Here is a 16,502-nt window from a genome sequence, read left to right as displayed (position 1 = left end):
AATTCCTGAGGGACAAAATGGCTCAGAGTCACACAGAGCTGCACATCACAGTTACAGCTTGCCCAGTGAACGGGCAGTTTCAGTTATTGGAGTGGGGAAGCTGCTTGGAGAAGCAAGCCCATTCCATTCACCTGCCCCCTTGACCCTTTCCCGTCTTGGCTTCTTAGAGCTGGCTGAAGGAGACTTGACAGGGTGGGTCCAGTGGGTTATTGGAGGAGAGCTAATGGTAGTTGTTGTCCAAAACACCTGGAGGGTACCAGGGTTGCGGAAAGCTGCACTAGCTTAAGACCAAATTGAACATTGAATTCAGTTCAGAGGAGACTTTTTAAGAACAAATACATTGTGGGGCACTGCTTGCTATGAGACAACTGCAGCAGAGCCCAAAAGGTATCATTTGTGAAGTCTTCAAAGAGGTGTTTTTAGTCTAGTTCTCTTGTGCATTTGGGGTTCCTTTAAAAAAAAAAGGGCTGACAACTAGATCTAACCCACAACAGCTGGAAACTATCCTGAATATCAGCATCACACAAGTTGGCATAGATGAGTGTGCAACTGAAAACTGCTCTCATAGCGCCGGATGCACCAGCAAAAATGAATTCAGTGCTCTTCCCACGATTACTTCTTCCGGAAATGTTTTGCTGGCCTCCATTACAGTGATGAGCAGTGCCCAGTGTACTTGCGAAGCTCGGGAGAGAAAGCACCATTCTTGTTCCTCCTACCGGATCAATCCATGCTTTAATGGTGGCACCTGTACAGACACAGACCTGGGCTACAGGTTAGTAGATTGGCTCATGATTGAGCTGTGTTGTTGCTGTTGTTGTTTTAAAGAAGTGCCAACCTTTATGTGGGGGTGGGGAACTGGATCATGGTAGAACTCCAGATTCGAAAGTAGCCAACCCTCTGCAGGCCTCTTTTGACAGGCGGGTGGGGCCACTCAGCTGCCAATCACTTGACATCATATAAAACCATGCGAATTGAATGGCTGCAAAGGAAGAATGGGCTCCCCCTCCTTCCTTCGCAGCCACAGCTTGAAGGTTTGCCTCATGAACTTCCCGCTCCTGACATCAAGTGTGGAAAATGTGGGTGCGGTTGACACAAAATGACCTGGTGAGCACCCGCCCTTAGAGACTGGACAAGTCTCAGAGGCTTTATAGTGAAGAAATGTTCAAGGCGGAGTACAATAATTCCAACTAAAAGCACAGTAAAGGAAATACCATTCGCAGATTATATACTCGGGTCACCTTATATGCTAATAACCAATTCTGATGTAGCTGAAACAACACCATCTGCACACAAGAGGGAAGTATCTTGAAGCCTGGGAGAATCCCAGGTTTTGCAGAATTATACATCTTTGACCCCAGACATGTTTCTGAAATGGCTTCATGGCTGTCATATTTTTCCAAGACACAAGATGGCAATGTTGGGCTTTGAAGTTAAATCTCTATGGTTTCAAGCTTAAGGATAGCTCCTCTTGCCTCCCTGATCAATTCTTTCCTAAAACCAATGAATAGAAGTGGACCCGTTATATTTGAAAGGAAATTATTCCCCTGCAAAAAATGTTTTGGGTTTTTGTCTCCTTTCTCCTCCTGGAACATTGTCTGCCATCTCTTGAGTACTTCTCACTGTACAGTGAACTTTCCCATTTCTTTATTTGTGGATGTCCATTAGGCCCTTTAGATACTAAAGAATTTAGAAGAAATTTGTTTTGTTTGATTTAGTGTGTGCATGTAGGAGATATATACCACCTTCTCTCTGAGGAACTCAAGGCAGTGTACATAGTCCCCCCCCATCCCCTCCTTTTTAATCCTCACAACAACACACTGAGGTAGATAATTCTGAGAAATAACGGCTATTTCAAGGTCATCCATTGAGCTTAAGGGCTGAGGAGAATTCTTCCCTGCCCTTATCTGACACCATAACCCAAGGTGGGGAACCTGTGGCCCTCTAAATGTCGCTGGACTACAACTCCCATCACCCCTGGTCATTAGCCAATCCACCCATTTTAGAGGCCCTCACTTCCTCCTGCTGGAGTGAGTTACATAGTTTAACTGCACTGTGTGAAGAAACTCTGCCTGTATGTTGCTACTACTAACAATAATCTTAAGGGGGGGTTGTTGCGTGCCCTTCACCAGAAGATCTCAAAGCGGGTTAAGTAATGTACAAATAAAATATTAAAACCAGTTTAAACAACTAACCATCAGGAAGAATAAGGTGAGTCCTAGAAACCATCCTTCCAGTGGCAAAGGGTAGCTACTACGCTTTCTGATTTGCAATGTGTGTCTGCTTAGGGGTAGAGAGAGGGACAGGAATAACACGTTGGTTTATTTCTGCAGCTGCAAGTGCCCCATGGCTTTCCATGGGCCTGAATGCCAGCAGACACAGCACACCTTCCGAGGACACGGATATGCCTGGTTCCCGACCCTCAAGCCTTGCTTTCAGAGCCGTATCGCGCTGGATTTCATTACCGAAGCAGCCAATGGACTTCTGCTTTACAACGGGCCCATGACACACCTGAAGCCGGGGGAAGCAGAGGATTTCATTGCCCTAGGTGAAAGATTTCTGTTTCTCTCCTTCTGTACTACTGGATCATAAAGCAGGGGTAGGAATCATCCCCCTCCCCCCGGCATTCCCTCAGGACCACATGCTTGAGATGGGTAGGGCCAGAGGCAAAATGGGTAGAGCAGTGGAAGTGATTCCAAAGACCTCTGGACTATGGCAGTACAGACACTGAGGTCCAGCTCCAAGGGCCTTCTGGTGGTTCCCTCACTGTGAGAAGTGAAGTTTAAAAGGAACAAGGCAGAGGCCCTTCTTGGTAGCGGCACCCGCCCTGTGGAACACCCTCCCACCAGATGTCAAGGAGATAAACAACTACACAACTTTCTGAAGACATCTGAAAGCAGCCCTGCATAGGGAAGTTTTTAATGTTTGATATTTGTTTGCCGTGTTTTATTCTCTTGGAAGCTCCCTAGAATGGCTAGGACAACCCAGTCAGTTGGGTGGGGTATAAATAATAAACTTATTATTATTTCTCATTTTGCTCTCTACACCTAAGGTATATTTCTCTTTCAACTGTATTTATACCGGAATCATAGAAGGGTCATCTCTTGTGCAGGAATCTCTTGCCCAACGTGGGGCTCAAACTCACGACATGTGAGATTAAGAGTCTCATTCTGTACCAACTGAGTTATCCCAGCTGAGGGTATGCAAAGCCAGGAGCGACTTGACTGGTGGGGCCTCCCCGCAGTAGCATCGCTGCTACTTACAGGGAGGGACGAGGCAGCAGCAAGGTCAGGGCTGCACAGATGCACTGGTAGAGCCAACTGAGCAGTCCTGCTGGTGCAACCTCTAAGTCGCATCCGCTTCCCCCCACTCCTGGTAAGCGACAGTGACGCTTCTCCTTGGGATGCTGTTGCTGTGGCCAACTCCTCTTCCACTGGGCAAACTGCTCCTGCATGAAGGTAATGGGAGTTCTTGTAGTCTTAGATCAGGCATCCCCAAACTCTGTTTTGGGACTACAGTTCCCATCATCCCTGACCACGGGTCCTGTAAGCTAGGGATGATGGGAGCTGTAGTCCCAAAACATCTGGAGGGCCGAGTTTGGGGATGCCTGTCTTAGATGATACAAAAGAAGTGCATGTCAACAAGGATCAAGCGAAATTCTCAAGGAAGAAAACCACCCAATATGCTTTTCTCTTTCATTAAACAGAGCTCTCGGAGGGCGTTCCATTGCTAACTTTGAGCCATGGCTCAGGGGCACTGCTTCTGCAGCTGTCGGAGAAAGTCAACGTCGCTGATCGGCGCTGGCATAACATAAACATAATCAACGATGGAAAGGCAAGTGTAAAGTGTACCCCAAAAGGACTCTAGAAGTTTTTGAGCTTTCACACCCAATCTTTATTTGAGCATAGCATATTTTTTTTATGTTAGTTTATCCTGAATGGAAATCACATTTGTAGAGGAAGGGAGGAAATTAGATTTGTGATTAGATGCTACATGGGTAGATGCATATTTTTTTCTCAGGTGGAATAATTTGGTTGGGGAATTGGCACGGGGGGCAGGAGACAGGACTCTCCAGTGCTCTGGCTCCAATCTGAGTCAACATAAATATCTTTTCCACTTTAGAAAGTACAGCTGATCTTGGACCACTGCGTAAATGTCTCTGTTATGAACAGCGTCGGTGCCCTGCAGGGAGTGTCGAGGGCAGATAAATCTGCCTGTAAAGTTTCTTCCGAGACTCCAGGAAGTGAGAGGTAAAATATTGGAAATATAAGCTTTGACTGGTAGATCAATCAACTTGAGTTTAGGTTGTTTAATTGATGCAGGCCAATTTGAATCGGTAGGGCCGTGGGCTAAGTCAGCAAATTTCATTACGTCGCAAGACATGCAGGTTAGTGACTTGTTTAATGATAACCTTTGATTCTTTGGGCCACTTCAGACATCATACCATTCAGTTGTCAACAACCTGCCTTCTGTCTGGGGTTCTTAGTTTAGCTACCATTCCAAGGATCCTTTGGGGCAGTGGCGTAGCGTGGGGGGTGCCAGGGGTGCCAGCCGCACCGGGCGCAACATCTGGGGGGGGGCGCGCTCACTGCCTCCGGAGTCGCCGAAGAGCCTCGGGCGCAGGCTGTAGCAGAGCCGCGTGTCTCGCGGCGCCCGGCTGAAGGCGCCCGGCAGGCAGCGGCTCTCAGCGCTCGCCGCGGAGGACGCGCCAGGCAGCCCCTCCTCACAGCCCCGCCTCCGCCGCTGCTGCTGCAGCTGCTGGGCCGTTGCATTTTCCTCGCCTCTCTGCCCCCCTCCTCCTCCGGGCAAGCGGCGTCGTTTGGGCAGCAGCGCCAGCGGCAACTCGCAGGTTAGAGGTTAGGGGGGGCGCAAATTACGTGCCTTGCCCCGGGTTAGGGGGCGCAAATTACTTGCGTTGCCCCGGGTGCTGACAACTCACGCTACGCCGCTGCTTTGGGGGGAGCCGTGTGCTTTAAATGCATGGTGTGTACACAGCCACAGTATGAATCCATGGAGAGCTGCTGCCTGTCAGTGTTGGCAGCTAGATGAACCAGTGGTCTGACTCAGTATAGGGCATCTTCCTGTGTTCCCTTCCTCAAAGGCCAGCGGTTATCCTTATCTAGGTTGGCTGTAGGTTTATTAGAACTGTGGGGTGTGTTTTGCTTTTTCGCTTTCTACCTTTCTAATTCTCTTGCTGTTGGTAGATTTCTCAATGTTCACCAGCCTCTCCAGCTGGGTGGAGTGAAGAAGGCCCAGCCCTACCATACGTCACAAAAGCATTTCAGAGGGTTTGTTGGCTGCATCCGAAATGTTGTCCTCGATAGCCAGGTAAGACCGTCAAGGCATTGCACATTCTTCCCCAGCTCCCTGCTATCCCAGTCTACCTGCAGCTGCTTACCGCCATTCTTCTTGCTTATCTATTTTTCTATAGGTATACAATTTAGAGCATCCCGCAGAGTCCTTGAACAGTGCACCAGGCTGCTCTCTGACTGACGGGTTGTGCCAGAAAGCTGGTGTGTCTTCCTGTGGCACCCATGGCAAATGCATTGGCGACTGGGGCTCTTTTAACTGTGACTGTTTCACCGGCTACACAGGAGCAAGATGTGACAAAGGTTTGGTTTGCATTGTGGGGGAAATCTCAGTAATCCCAAGGAAAAGACTCTGGCAACAAGGCAGTGGACTCATCACGGAGTAGAGTTGGTTTCGGTTTTGATTTTAATGAGATGGATTTGTTAGCTTTTCCATTAGGAGTGCATTTTGCACCATGCTCCCACCCCTAATTTTGTGTATTTTTTACTTAAGCGCTGCATAATCTAATTCTGCTTCCATAACAAGGAACAGGGACTTTTGGTAAATGGACTTGGAGGTGCTGAGGACTAGATATATTTTTGTCCCTAACCAAAATAAAATGCAAGCTAATATTTTTTGTCAATAAATGTGTCGTGTTTATGCCTGCCAGCTTAATAGAACACCTTCCTGCAGCAATGTAGTTGGCTGTGGTCCACAAAACCTTGTGCCCTAATAAAGACTCTCTGATTTTAATAAAATATAAATTCATACTAGACACTTAGGAAGTAAAAGGGAGGTGGGAAAGTCCAAATTATTACACAGTATGACCTTCGTCTGTCCTTTCACATTTAGCTCTTCCAGAATGGACTTTTGGAAAGGATAGTTGGATTCACTATGAACTGAAAACACTGTTTAATGCGTACCACACCCGTGTCCAACTTGCAGTACGCACAAGGATGTCCTTCTGCACCCTTCTCAGTATGGCATCTTCGGATGGAAGCGGATACATTAGAGTGGAGGTAAACAATTAATCCACTGTTTTTCCACGAACACTTTCATTTTTTCTTTTTTTAAAAAAACCAAACCAGCGATTACAGGAGCAAAAAATAAAATTAAGTAAAAGTAAGTGTCACATCATACATTGATGTTAAGGAAAAGACAATCCAGATTTCCCTCATCAGTGCAGGTAGAGAATAATTTGCATCAGTTCCAAAAGTGCAAGAAATAAAGCACAAAAACAATCTTGGTCTTTTGACCCATTGGAGACCTTTAAATTGTGGGTAATCCTCTCCGAAATGGATATTTCTATAACAACGTGTTAACTATAAGGCCTTCAGTGTTTTCTACCTTTCATGGAATCATCATAGAATCATAGTTGGAAGGGACCCTGAGGATCATCTATTCCAGCCCCCTGCAATGCAGGAATATGCAGCTGCCCCTTACGGGGATTGAACCTGCAACCTTGGCTTCAATCACCACTGTGCTATAACCAGCTGAGCTGTCCAGCTGCCTTTGTGTCATTGAGATTCTGGCTGCAGCCAGCATCCAGCTTTCAAGTACAAATTGCATACATGACCATCCCAGATACTTAACAAAGAAAGTTGTTTTTACATATTACATAATTCTACAGCTGTTTTCTCCTGTGATTATGTTAGACACAACACAACAATTATTTTTATTTTCATTTCCCAGTTAAATGGATTTCCAGTTAAAAAGCTGCATTTTCTGAAAAGTTTCTTTAATCTTATAAAAACTTAATTGGAGCAGAGCACTTTTCCCGCTGCAAAGAACAACAGTTTGCTCCCATTAAACCCTCAGATCTTTAAGTATGCTGTATGCGTCTTCCATAAAATTATTTATCATGTCTCCATGCAGGTAATTGGTGGACATTTTGGTGTGAGCTTCAGTTTGGGAGACAAAGACCACACGCTTCAGTTAAGCACTGTGCACATAGACAACGGTCAGTGGGTTGAACTAGCCTTACAGCGGTATCACAATGAATTTTATTTGCGTATCAATGATGGTGGAGGCGATCATGAGACTTCGGCCATTCTGGGATCAAGCGGACAGTTTGAAATGAATTTGGCAAGCATTGTGCTCGGAAACCGCCTTGCTAACGGTTCAGAAAGCGATTTCCAAGGTACGTGGTGTAAAAAATTGCTCATGCCCTTTGTAGAACCACTAAGGATGTGCAGCTCAGAACTTCCTCCAGAGGGTAGCAGCACTGGGCATTTCCCAGGGCCCCAAGACCAGAAATGGGCCCACTCATCTAACAGTACTACCAGTTCTGCTTTTACCAAACTTAAAACCATGGAGAGACCTGGTCTGAACAGAGACATTGGATTCTTATCTCATTATACATGACTAAGCCATTTCTCACCTTCTCACCCCTTGCCTTTTCCTGTAAGACCTATTACAGTCGTTAAGAGTCGTCAAGAGGCTCTCTCAGCTATCTGCCTATCTCCCATTCCCACCACCCTTCTGAGTAATACCCCTCCCCACCTTCTCACTATATAGAAGGATCTGGCAACTTCTGTTTCAGTGTATCTGAAGAAGTGTGCATGCACACGAAAGCTCATACCAAGAACTAACTTAGTTGGTCTTTAAGGTGCTACTGGAAGGAATTTTTTTATTTTGAGTTCTGCTTTGTACAGCGTATCTAAGAAGATCAGAGGCAGATTATGAGAATTTGCACCACCCACTTCTTCCATGTTTGGGGCCCCCACTGAAAATGCCATGCCATCCTAGTATAACTCCTAGGAAGCCATTCATTTTAAAAATATTTATCATTATCATCATTTCTCCCCATAACTGTGGCTTTTTCTATGTTGTATCAATGGAATGCAATTGTAACAGGTAATAGGTGTTGCTTGTTCAATAGCAATGGAATAACCTTTCTAGATGATGCATTGGGAAGTGGTTCTCATTGTCTCCACCCATTTCTCTGTTAAGGGACAGCTTTGCACTGTGCTGTACTTGGCCAGACTAGCAGTTTTCTGCATCGCTGCACCAGCATGGTGCTCCTGACTTGAGTGACATCCAGGGTTCACTGAATATCGGTGCAATGCACTTTCACCACTTCTGATGTCGCACTACACTCCCGTTAAAGGAGGACCATTTACAACGAAACTCACTTAAGCCTCTCTTCCTTCTGGTGTCCCCTGCAGGCTGCATGAGGGATGTCCGCCTGAATGGTCAGCCTCTTCTTGTGGATGGCAAAAGCACTGAATACAGCTTTATTGTGGAGCAGCAGGGCATCACCATAGGTTGCCATTCCAGCTCTTGCAGCAGTCAGCCCTGTTACAGCCCTTTCCACTGTGTAGACCTTTGGAGGAAGTATGAGTGCAGGTATATATATCCTGGCCTTGCTTTGTTCTTTTTTCCTTTTGAAATCTTTTTCCTTTTGTAAAATCAACTGGTTGGCCACGGTGAGGACAGAATGCCAGCCTAGGTGGCCCATTGGGCTGATCTCATATCTGTGGAAGGAATCAAGCCAGCAGTAACCCTACCATATGTAGCAACCGAATGTAAATGTCCCGTGTTAAGTCTTTTTGCTGCAACACCAGTGTGCATGAGCTCCTGCACACAGACAAGAAAGGAACCTTTCTACATGCACCCAGAGAGCTTTTCATTTTTGCTTTAGTTGGGAGCTGGGACTAGCTTACTTTCTGGGACAACATCTGTTCCCGAGAACATTTCCTGCCGTCGTTCCAGATTTTGTGATAACCGTTCTAACTCGTCTGTAGAGGGCATCAACATTGATGCAGGAGCAGGCAAGCACTGGCTTAAGGGGGCTGGAGAGCATTGCACCACTTTTGAAAAAAAACTCCGTTCCCATCCCTTGCTTTTAGAGGGGCACCAAGTAGTCCAGGGTCCTTATTGGCCTGCACACATCACCAAGGGACCACAGGAAGTGTTGCTTCTGGTTCATCGTTGCAGGAGCACAGCCACACAAGATAGGTGCTCCTCCCAGGCAATCTGTTTATTCTGCATCGATCCTGGTTTGCTGGCACAAAGCTTACGCTGTGCCTGGCCTTCATTGAGCATGCATTCCGATTCATTTATGTGGCAGTTCTGTAACAATGAACAGTCACACTGCTTTGCTCGTGGAGTGTTAACACATTTCCCTCCTAACCCCACAACTTTCAGTGCATTTTCCCTATCAGAGTCCATTTGCCGTTCCTATTAATTGGGTTTGTTGTGCTAGGGCATGGGTAGGCAAACTAGGGCCTGGGGGCCAGATCCGGCCCAATCGCCGTCTAAATCCAGCGTGCGGATGGTCCGGGAATCAGCGTGTTTTTACACGAGTAGAATGTGTCCTTTTCTTTAAAATGCATCTCTGGGTTATTTGTGGGGCGTAGGATTTCGTTCATTTTTTTTTTCTTTTCAAAATATTGTCCGCCCCCCCCCCCAAGGTCTGAGGGACAGTGGACCAGCCCCCTGCTGAAAAAGTTTGCTGACCCCTGCACTAGGGCAACAGAGTGCCCCTATGTACTTTAGTTATGCAAACCTGAATTTCTGGCATATGCTTGAATCCCTCCCGCAAAATAGTGGAGCCTGGAGACATCCAGAGACAAAAGCAGCATAGGTGGGACCCAAAAGGTACCTGCTGTTATTTCAGCCACTGGTTCTGCTCGCTCCCCTAAAGAAACTTGTGGGTCCCCAAAGCGGATGCTTATCAAATTGCCACGGCAAGGGATTTCCGATCCTTCCTTTGCATTTATTTACATTGCAAAATAACACAGCGGCTTCATGTTTTATCTCTTTTATGAAAACGGTGGGTTTCTCTTCATCCAGGTGCCCAGCTGGGAAAGTGGAAGTGATGGATAATCTCACGGGCCTGAAACAGTGCACATCGTCACCCTGCGGGCACTGGAACTGCAGGAATGGAGGGACCTGTGTGGCCCAGTCCCGAGACAAATACGTCTGCCAGTGCCCTGAAGGTTATAAAGGGAAATGGTGCGAAGTCGGCCCTGTGAAAGCTGGAAGACCCGTGGGGCTCAGCTCTGGTTCCATCTTGGCTATCAGCATGTGCCTGCTTGTTTTTCTAGGTAGGAAAGTTTCACCTCTCTTGTGCTACAACTTAATTCTGTATTGAAATGAGGACACTTAGCAACGCCTCTGCCTTCCTGTACTGCTTTAACAACTGTTAGTAAAAGATACTCCATGGAAATCTGGCTACATTCTTCCTTCCCTTCCCTCGCCCCAGTTCTTCCCATCTCCCCATCTATGTCTTCAGTAGTTCTTGGTCAAGATTGGCACACGTGCTAGACAAAACGGAAGCTTATCTACATTGTTTTGAATATATGTGGCAGGCCTAGTCCCACTGCTCCTCTGTGCACCCCGTAAAATTCCCTGCCCTGGTGCTCAGATCAGCATTGGGCAACTGGGTCCAAGACCTGGCATTTACATTTCCCACAGGACCCCAGAATGCTGCTATGTTGGGCACTGTGGGCAACCACTGTAGGGAAAGAAAGGGCCAGTGGGTGTGATTCTACTCCCCTGCTGTGTGCATTTGGATAACAGCTGAGCAGTCTTGCTAAAGCTGGTTGTGTACCCAGGGCTCCCCTTCTTTGGCTGCTGTGTTCAGTGGAGCTCCACAGATGCATGGGACTTGCCAGTGAGAGATCCACACTTGAACCTCCAAGGCTGCCTCCCTGCATTTAACCCTGTGCTTAGGACTTTGAAAACCTTTGAATGAATTGTTAACTCGGGAAAGATAAAAATGAGCCCAAGGATCAGTACGTTGCCTGGAGGAAAGGCAGGAAATAAAGCAAAATAAAAGCCTCCCTCAAATAGTCAGTTTGGATGGTGATATTTCTGCTGATATAAGCACAAGCTATTTATTCGTGTTTTTGCAGCCCCTTCGCTTCTCTCTTTGGATGTGGGAAGAGCCAGGCTGGATCAGAGCATCCTGCTTTCCACGGCAGCTAGCCAGATGCCTGTGGAAAGTACACAAGATGAGGGCAATTGCTCTCCCCCACTGTTGTTCCCCAATGACTAGTATGCAGAGACATGCAGAGTTTCACCCTGGAAGTAATACCGTATTTTTCGCCCTATAGGACGCACTTTTCCCCCTCCAAAAATGAAGGGGAAATCTGGGTGTGTCCTATGGGGCGAATGCAGGCTTTCGCTGAAGCTTGGAGAGCGAGAGGGGTTGGTGCGCACCGACCCCTCTCACTCTCCAGGCTTCAGGAAGACATCCGCAGCCTAGGCAGTCCTGCGGGAGTTCCCGCAGGGCTGTCTAGGCTGCGGATAGTACCATGCTTCCAGGAGCGCCGGGCGTGCTGAAAGCAGAGCTCCCGGCACTTCGGGAACACATCCGCAGCCTAGGCAGCCCTGCGGGAGAGCCCTGAAGCAGAGCGCCCCGTGCGCTGGACAGACATCCGCAGCGTGGGGAGCCCTGCAGGAGTTCCCCGCAGGGCTCCCCACGCTGCGGATAGCAGCCTGCCGCCCAGCGGGCGGGGCGCCCTGAAGCAGAGCGCCCCTCGCACCGGGCAGACATCGGCCAGCCCCACAAGCTCGGGGGACAGCAGGGAGGCGCAGCGCCGCCATCCCGCTGTTCCTCGACCTGGTTCGGTTTCCCCGACCTGCTTTTGGGGGGGAAATAATTATTTCCCCCCCAAAAAACTAGGTGCATCCTATGGGACGAAAAATACGGTATACAGCTATAGCAACTATTAGTCATTGAACAAGCCAAGATATATTAAACCAAATTCAAACCGTGATTTAATATCCTGACTTGTTCTGAAGCTGGCACCAATAGTTTCATGATTTAGATGAAATGGGAAACTATGGTCATTTACAGACTTCCTCATTTCATCGTGGTTTTCAACAAGGGGAGAGGAAGGAAGGGGCTGCACGCATGAGTAAAAGGTTCATGTGCCTCAGCTTAAGTCAAGTTTCGAGCATACAAATGTGGCCACTGTGTACATGTCTCAGAAAAGTAATGACTCAATTTATAATACCACTTTAATCTTCATTAAAACAGTGTTTTACTTACTTTGGGTATCTTATTTACTCAGGATTGGTGAAAGGCCAGAGACTGGCCAAAATGCCCTCTATTTAAATGTCCTAGTGGATTCCTGTAGGTAAGTAAAATACCCTTTTAATGAAGCTTGATGTTAAGATATAGATGATTCATTACACTCCTGAAAAATGTACTTTTGTTTAATTGACCCTTAAATTAAAACACGGAATTTCCTCCATACGAATATGAACCTTAAATGCTTTGCTTTTCTTCTTTATGAATTGTATACAGCTATGCTCTGCAGGTTGAAGGCTGCTCATAACCAATGTTTCTTTTTTCTTTCTTTCTTTTTCCTTCCTCAGGTTTATTAGTTTCCTATACTGTGTGGAGTCAGTGGGGGAGATCAAGGTTTCGGAAAGGAGGAATTTACCACATCCCTGAGGAACACGAAAGCTGGGAAGATGTTAGAGAAAACATCTTCAATTATAATGAGGAGGGTGGAGGGGAGCATGACCTGGTATGGTTTTGCATGACCTGGTATGGCATCACGACGGCATTTTAAATTCCTTAATAGGCCAGATTCAAATATGCATCAGAAAAATAAAAAAGAAGTAAAATAAACATTTTGAAGGCATAAATACAAACTGTTTTGTCAGGGGAAAAGTTTCGTAAATGAAATACTTAACCATAGCTAAAGCATAATGCTGTCCATGTTTACTCAAAAGTAAGCCCCACTGTGTTCAGTGGGGATTACTCCCTAGTGTGCAGGTTTAGGACTGCATAAAATTAATATTTATTTATTGCTTTCAAGTTTTGTTTACAAAGCAGTTTACAATATGAATAAGAGTGGGGGGGGGGAGATAAACAAGAAAAGAGTGAATATAGGGGAAAAGATAATCGGGGTAAAATACATACACCCTTCCCCCCCCCAAAAAATGTACTCTCCAGACAAAAACATTGCAAAGAATATTTGTGCTTCCAGTTTTTTTAATTAGTTTTTATTACTGTTATTGTGTTACAAAACAAATTTTAGTTACATTCTTACAAAACTGGAAGAGATTAGAAATTACAGTTGCATAATGCAGCCCCTGCCAAGCTGTATGCAGCTTACCTGACCAGGTACTGAAGTCCATCCTTTGTAAGCCTCTTGCTGCGAGGTTCCAAATAGAACAGGTTAATTGACTAGCAAAGCATGGGCTGTGGGTTTGATACAGGAAGTATGCCATGAAAGTTTAAAAAAACGAAACTGGGAGGCTGGGAATGGATGGGTCAGTGAGGAAATAAGTGTCACAACCACTTCCAGAATTGTAATGGGAAAGAGATGTTGCCTTTGTGATAAGACCCCCTTTGCCCTTGATTTTATCCCTGATGCCTATCCCTCAAATATTCTCATTAACATTGATTTAAAAAACCCAGACCCTGACTTCTTAGCGTCCTGGACCACATTCACCAGCCCAGACTTATTTGTCTGAGGTAAACATTGAGTTCCCATAGACCTCCCTTGTGTTTCACGTCTCTCCCCTTTTTGTCATTGTCACTTTCCTTTAGGGTGGTTCACATGAACCCCTCCACATGGAAGGGATCATCATAGGGCCTTACCTGTCACTGCCACATTCCCTGAAGTTTTCATGTTCAGTTGAAATTGGAAGTTCTACCTGTGTACATCTGTATGTGGGTACAACTCTTCCTGATGCCACTGAACACACGGATGTTACAGAGTGTGGTGGTAGCAATGCACAAGTGTGCTAGCCCACACAGACCCTCCATGTAGTCCTTTACTGCACATGTATGTGAATTCCCCTTTGAGTACTCCAGGGCTGGCTCAGGGGATGATGAGGTGTGCTTCTGAGGAGGCTTCAAGATGGGTGAAGGGCCCATCATCCCACCATTCTCCTTTTGTATGGAGCCCTCCCCCTCCCAGTGGCAGCACGAGAGGATTCTCAGTTTGCGTGACCTGCTTCTTCCAGGTTAAGAGGGCCAGGGTTGCCTTGTCTGAGCGCCCCCCAAAATCCAAGAGCCGGGTCTGGAGTACTCGCAAATTTTATTGGTCGCCACATTTAAAAGAAGAGATAAAACTGAATACAGTACTTTCAGCTGAGGCTAAACCAACTCTGAGTACAAAAGGTACTTGACACTGTCTCTCCTGTCTTGTGTTTAATATTAATTAGCATTAACTTCTTAAAAAACTGGTGTTGTGCATTTTAACTGTGTTGTTTCTCTGGAATCAGCCAGAGGTCTTGCTCTAGGACTGACGTTTTGCCAAAACGTTCCCTCATGAGGTCTCTGAAAGCTATTTCATATAATAAAAAATTCTTAGAGTTTGATCTTCATGTGGGGAAAACTATATACACTGTGAATTAAGAGGTCTGGCAGGAGTGGTTCTCCCCAACCATCAACACATGAAGTTTGAGTCTGTATGTTCATTGGCTAGTAAGTCTGTGGACCTACAGAAGGGAAGCAGAAATCTTTAAGAAATTCTGTATGACCTGACCTTGATTGTATGTAGAAGTGTGTATTTGGTGGGTGGGGCTAAGGGTTAATATGTGAAGCACTGCCATTTATTTGACTGAGTTTTTGAGAATCAATGTGATTCAGTAGATAAAGCAGCCTTTCCCAAACCAGTTCTTTCCTGATGTTTTGGACCACAAGTCCCATCACTTGTGACCATCAGCCATGCTGGCTGGGGCTGATGGGAGTTGGAGTCCTACAGCTTCTGTAGGCCACCATATTGGGGAAGGAGAGATGGACTTGGATCTGGAAAACTCCCAATGCAAAGTCCTCCTTCCTCTACCATGGTCTGAATATGGCCTTGAGTAAGTCCATCATCTTACTACCATGGTCACCATCTTTCAAACAGGACAAATAGTGACTGACGTCCCAGGGCACTGGGACAGAAAACAGAATAAAGACTTGAAAGTGATGAAAAGTGTGATAAAATAATTAAAGGTAGTAATTTTATTTGCTTAATGTTTCCTTTCCATTTCCTCCCTAGAGTGCTTATAATATAGACGCATTGAAGCAACCTCTGCAAAGTATACCTCATCTTTCCTCAGGAAACACTGCTTCACTCCTCAGATCACATTCTGGACCACAAAGAAACCCACTTGTGAATCACGCATGCCTGAAAGAATCTTCTTCTTTGGTCCCAGACCTCAAATATTATGTGTCTCAAATACAACAGGATGCAGACAAAGATTTGCAGAGCCTTCCAGCTGATACCGTTCAAGTTTATTGTCGAGAGTGGCAACACTCTTTGAGTGGAAGCTTGCATTCCTTGGACCTCTCCAGCATAGAGGAAGATCTAAATTATAATTATCTCCAAGAATGGGGACCAAAGTTTGTAAGGTTAAAAGAGCTCTATGAACTTCCAACTGAATAGTTGTAAAATGTGGGAGACAGGAACCTAGCACATTGCTGTGTGATGGATCCTACTCCTAGGAGAGCACACTTCAAAAACATTTTAGTATTTTATTTAACAATCCAATTTTGGTTCTATTTATTCATGCTGGTTATTTGGGAACAGTAGTGTGGTTGATCTCCTCACCTTCCCTTAAATTATCTGTATACAGTATTTTAGTGTCTGTTGTACAAATAACGTTAGAAGGATATTTGTTGTGAAGCTTTGAAATGCTTTGAAATGAAGGAATTCTGTAGCACTGAAGAGTAGCCTCTAAAGTATCTGTAACGTGTGAATCTTTAGTAGTAATCTAGATGTGCAAGTAAATTTCCGCCATATTGTATTATTTAATCCTCTTAATGCTAAATGTTTTATGTAGATATTGTGTAGATATTGTAAAATACATTTGTTTACTTGTCTCTCTCTTTTTGTACTTGGGCGTCAATAAAATCTTCTCTCATTTTTCTAAATAAGGGGAAGAAAATAACAGTTGGGCGGCAGCAGAAACCACAAATAAAATGTAGAATTAGTATAGAATTAACCCACAGCCCCCCATGGGCATATGGGAAGCACTTCTTTGAGTGGTGGGTCTGATGCTGTTGGGCTTGCCTCTGAATGATTTGATACCAAAGGGCATTGTTCCTTCTAGAGCCTCCTGCCTATAAGTTTGGGTGCTAATTAGGTTGATTCCTGTGTGAGAGCCAGAAGCAAGCAGAAGGGGTGTGTATGTGACTAACCCAGATTCTTGCAGAGATACGGAGTGCTGGGGAATGGCCAGCTGGTGAGAACATACAAGCCAACTTCTTTGGCAATCACTCATGGCCAAGTAAGATTGTCTTCCATGAACAC

The 16,502-nt window shown here is 45.7% G+C and overlaps 1 protein-coding gene across 10 annotated transcripts in view; it reads left to right on the top strand.

Moving 5' to 3' along the window:
• LOC310713293 (neural-cadherin-like) overlaps positions 1–16,072 on the top strand; it is a 52,022-nt gene extending 35,950 nt beyond the window's left edge. The window contains exons 22-35 of one of the 10 annotated variants that reach the window (XR_014529197.1): positions 495–772; positions 2,331–2,545; positions 3,704–3,831; positions 4,120–4,247; positions 4,338–4,384; positions 5,202–5,325; positions 5,429–5,609; positions 6,139–6,305; positions 7,162–7,426; positions 8,454–8,634; positions 10,084–10,337; positions 12,312–12,377; positions 12,619–12,773; positions 15,249–16,072. Coding sequence is in view for 5 of the 10 variants with exons in the window: in XM_083517144.1 (XP_083373270.1) it covers positions 495–772; positions 2,331–2,545; positions 3,704–3,831; positions 4,120–4,247; positions 5,202–5,325; positions 5,429–5,609; positions 6,139–6,305; positions 7,162–7,426; positions 8,454–8,634; positions 10,084–10,337; positions 12,619–12,773; positions 15,249–15,635 (2,463 nt within the window). In the remaining 5 variants the exon portion in view is untranslated. Of the gene's footprint in view, positions 1–494; positions 773–2,330; positions 2,546–3,703; positions 3,832–4,119; positions 4,248–4,337; positions 4,385–5,201; positions 5,326–5,428; positions 5,610–6,138; positions 6,306–7,161; positions 7,427–8,453; positions 8,635–10,083; positions 10,338–12,311; positions 12,378–12,618; positions 12,794–14,223; positions 14,381–15,248 lie in introns of all 10 variants that reach the window. The other 9 variants (XR_014529196.1, XR_014529198.1, XR_014529199.1 and 6 more) reach the window with 9 other exon arrangements.
• The last annotated feature ends 430 nt before the right edge of the window (positions 16,073–16,502 follow it).

This window comes from Podarcis liolepis (genome assembly GCF_965112155.1).
Source record: "Podarcis liolepis genome assembly, chromosome: 8".
Taxonomy (NCBI): Eukaryota; Metazoa; Chordata; class Lepidosauria; order Squamata; family Lacertidae; genus Podarcis; species Podarcis liolepis.
The sequence above is the reverse complement of the archived record's forward strand: the minus strand, read 5'-3'. Positions and strand labels throughout refer to the sequence as shown.